This window comes from Pinus tabuliformis, chromosome 3_2, assembly GCF_031772625.1.
Source record: "Pinus tabuliformis cultivar Carrire ecotype Pingquan chromosome 3_2, CPIR1, whole genome shotgun sequence".
In the NCBI taxonomy this organism is placed as follows: domain Eukaryota; kingdom Viridiplantae; phylum Streptophyta; class Pinopsida; order Pinales; family Pinaceae; genus Pinus; species Pinus tabuliformis.
In genome coordinates this window covers 1049176931-1049180087 of record NC_142302.1, presented here as the reverse complement: position 1 = coordinate 1049180087, position 3157 = coordinate 1049176931, and the positions used below count along the sequence as shown (strand labels likewise).

General features: G+C 38.8%; 1 protein-coding gene across 1 annotated transcript; it reads right to left on the bottom strand.

The window, feature by feature from the left end:
- Positions 1–1558: 1558 nt before the first annotated feature.
- LOC149184195 (uncharacterized) lies at positions 1559–2505 on the bottom strand. The gene is made up of 2 exons (XM_089415261.1): positions 2113–2505; positions 1559–2032 (listed from the first exon to the last, which is right to left on the bottom strand). Exons 1-2 carry the CDS (start codon positions 2503–2505, stop codon positions 1559–1561), a joined length of 867 nt encoding a protein of 288 aa, XP_089271387.1.
- Between the last annotated feature and the right edge of the window lie 652 nt (positions 2506–3157).

Below are 3157 nucleotides of genomic sequence, written 5' to 3'. Positions count from 1 at the left end.
TGGCTTTCTCGCACTCTGTCTGTGTTCGATTCTTAATATTGTGGTGCTGCGCGGTAGCTTATGTATCTTCATCGGTATATGTTGATTGATGTGACTGATAACATTGGTATATATGTAAAATATTGTACAATGGACCTAATATAAAACTTCTTCCGGACCCTTAAAAAAGGTACATATTGTTTGCGGAATTCAACAGATTATACGTAACCTGTTTCATTACCGGTTGTGTACTGGTTCATTTCACTCAGCTAGTATGTTTCTTTAACTAGGTTCCAGATATTACTTGGCGCCATCCTTTACTGCAGTCTCCCTGTGTTAGTCTTCAGCGCAAGCTTCTTCTACCTGATTACTATCTTAGCTTGGTGAAATGTTGAATCCTTGTGCAGTTCAGTGGGTCGCAATCCCACTCACGACCAGATCATTTTATGCTGATTTAGACGATCAAGAACAGAGAACAGATGAGGAAAAGTTGAGAATATAATGATTGAAAATGGGAAGAAAAGGGATGAATAATCCTATCAATAACAAAACACCTGTGGCAAATTCTCCTCTTTAACTATCTCATAAATGCATAGCAGTGACCAGATGCCCTCTGCAAGGCCATACCTGTGGAAAATTCTCATCCTAGACTATCTCATAAATACGTAGCAGTGATCAAATGCCCTCTGCGTGGCCATCTCATGATGAATGGAAATGTTAAAAATCACATCTGAGATAATCAATAAGGGAGAAGGAGATGGCTTTTGCATCTGTTAAAACCATTACAACATAGACTTATGATTTTCCCACGGAGCCCACAAGCCAAGAGAGATATGCAAATAGTTTGCCAATGTAAACGTTTGGGTTCAGACTACAAAAAATTAATCACATTTTTGTAAAATTTAGGGTCTAAACATACCAATATTAATTGCATGAATTAAATCAAATCACAACTATGGAATCCCACCAAGGTACTTACTGCCACATTTAGGGCCAGAAATAAAAATCAGACAAAGTAAGGACCTTAATGACAGTATGTCATGTGAGGAAAAGAATCAAAGCCTTTAGGTGATTTGTGAATTCCTCAAGCTTTTTTATATATCATTATTCTGGGTCTTGTTATTTACCTCCACACAGAGACCACATGCCGAAAGACACAGGCAAACATAATTTTGTCAACATCAAATTTTGGGTCCAAACACATATGATCAGATCAAATCACAATTATGTGAATATGGGTCAAACATAAAGATATTAATTGTACATGATCCAATCAACTCATGACAGGAAACCTTCACACAGAGACCACATGCCAAAAGACACAGGCAAACATAATTTTGCCAATATCAAATTTTGGGTTCAAACACATATGATTAGATCAAATCACAATTCTGCGAATATGGGTCAAACATAAAGATATTAATTGTACATGATCCAATCAACTCATGACAGGAACAACTGAAGTTCTGTAACCTAGCTTTTCTCATTACATTACAGCGCCTTAGGTAACCCACTGCCAAATTTAATACCTTGAACAGCAATAACAATTAGCCAATCTCAGAACCTTAATTGCACTGTGTCACATGAGGAATGGAATCAGAGCCTTTCGGTGACTAGGGAAGTCCTCAAACTTTTTCATATACCATGACTTGGTTGATATGCTTCTACCCACCAGAAGGAAGAACATCATGGCAACTACACAGAAAGCAAACGAAGTCTGGCAGATGAAAGCTACGCCCAGGAATTCAATAAGCTCGAAAAAATAATGGGGGCAAACCACACACCCAAATAGGCCTCTTTGTGGAATACAGTACAGTTTCACTCCATCTTTGCGAAGCTTCGACAGCAAATAATGGTGATAGAAGTTCCCACTGATACCCACAATGAATAGAACTATTCCCAAGGGTATCAAATTCACAGATGGACGACCCAGGTACTCCACAGAGAGTTGAATATCATAAAGCAGATTGCCAACTATAAAAATGTAGCCCAAAGGTAGGAACACAAATGTATCGATGGTCATACCTCCAGAATAGCGATGAACAAACAGGACCTGTTATGCTGATGTATATATTAGAATCTGCTTGAAACAGAGTTATCTAGATATAGACAATTCTATTCAATAACACATACCTCCATAACTCGCTTCAGGAAATGAATGGCCAGAGCAGTAGCCAGGATGAGGAAACGGGGCTCTGCTTCTTTGTGCAGATTCAAACTTGTTGAAAGCTGCAAGAGACCCAATTTGTGAAGAAAAGTGCTTGCATTGGGCCAGTCTAATTTGCTGAAGAGAACTAGTGTGCAAGTCAAGAAGGCAGGCGCATAGGCAACGAACATTGCCAGCTTGCTGGGTATTTGGCTAGATGAAGAACCTGGTTTGGAACTGGCAAATTTAGAGAATTTGAGATTAATGCCTTTGAATTCCATCAATCCTAACATAATTCCTTGCAGAAGGAGGACCACGGCCACTACTTGGATGTACAGAGAGGAAGGATTCTCAAAGAGAAACGGTGGATTCGATGCCATTTAGTAGCCGATCAAGCTGTTATTTGTTAGTTGCAGAAAGATTTTAGTGCTGCCTCGCTGAAATGCCGGAGCAGAGCAGAGTAGGAATATCTATTAGGGTATCGCCAACGAGGTCATAAATATGTGGAAAGGCTTAAAGTCAAGAGTGTTCAATCAACCATCAAAAACGGCCACCATTAACTGCATTATATCGGGTCAGTGCAGTATTGATTTTGCCATCAAAAGGCACCACACAATAGAAAAACATGTTAATCATGTTAATAAAGTATGTTAGATTTTTTGATGGGTATCTTTCTTCGGACTATGTGGTTGCGGAATGGCCATTCATCTTGGGCTTAGGACTATAGAAAAACATGTTAATCATGTTAATAAAGTATGTTAGATTTTTGGATGGGTATCTTTCTTCGGACTATGTGGTTGCGGGATGGCCATTCATCTTGGGTTTAGGACTTTTTACAGATTCCACTTGCAATGTGGAAAGGGATCCAATACTCGAGTTGAATTACTTGCATTTTAGGGAGTTTTGTATTGCGTTTTTTGGTTTACGGATTTTTTAGTTTTTGGAGATTCCAAATCTGTTATTGACTAGGCAAAAGACAAAGGTTCCTTCAACTCTCTAAATTTTGATGCTTGGAAATGCAGAATTTTGTGT

Excerpts from the sequence above, each read along its gene's own strand:
- LOC149184195 (XM_089415261.1), bottom strand. The coding sequence starts at position 2,505 with ATGGCATCGAATCCACCGTTTCTCTTTGAGAATCCTTCCTCTCTGTAC. Across the intron at positions 2,033-2,112 it reads TCCTGAAGCGAGTTATGGAG|GTCCTGTTTGTTCATCGCTA; the intron begins GTATGTGTTATT and ends TCAGCATAACAG.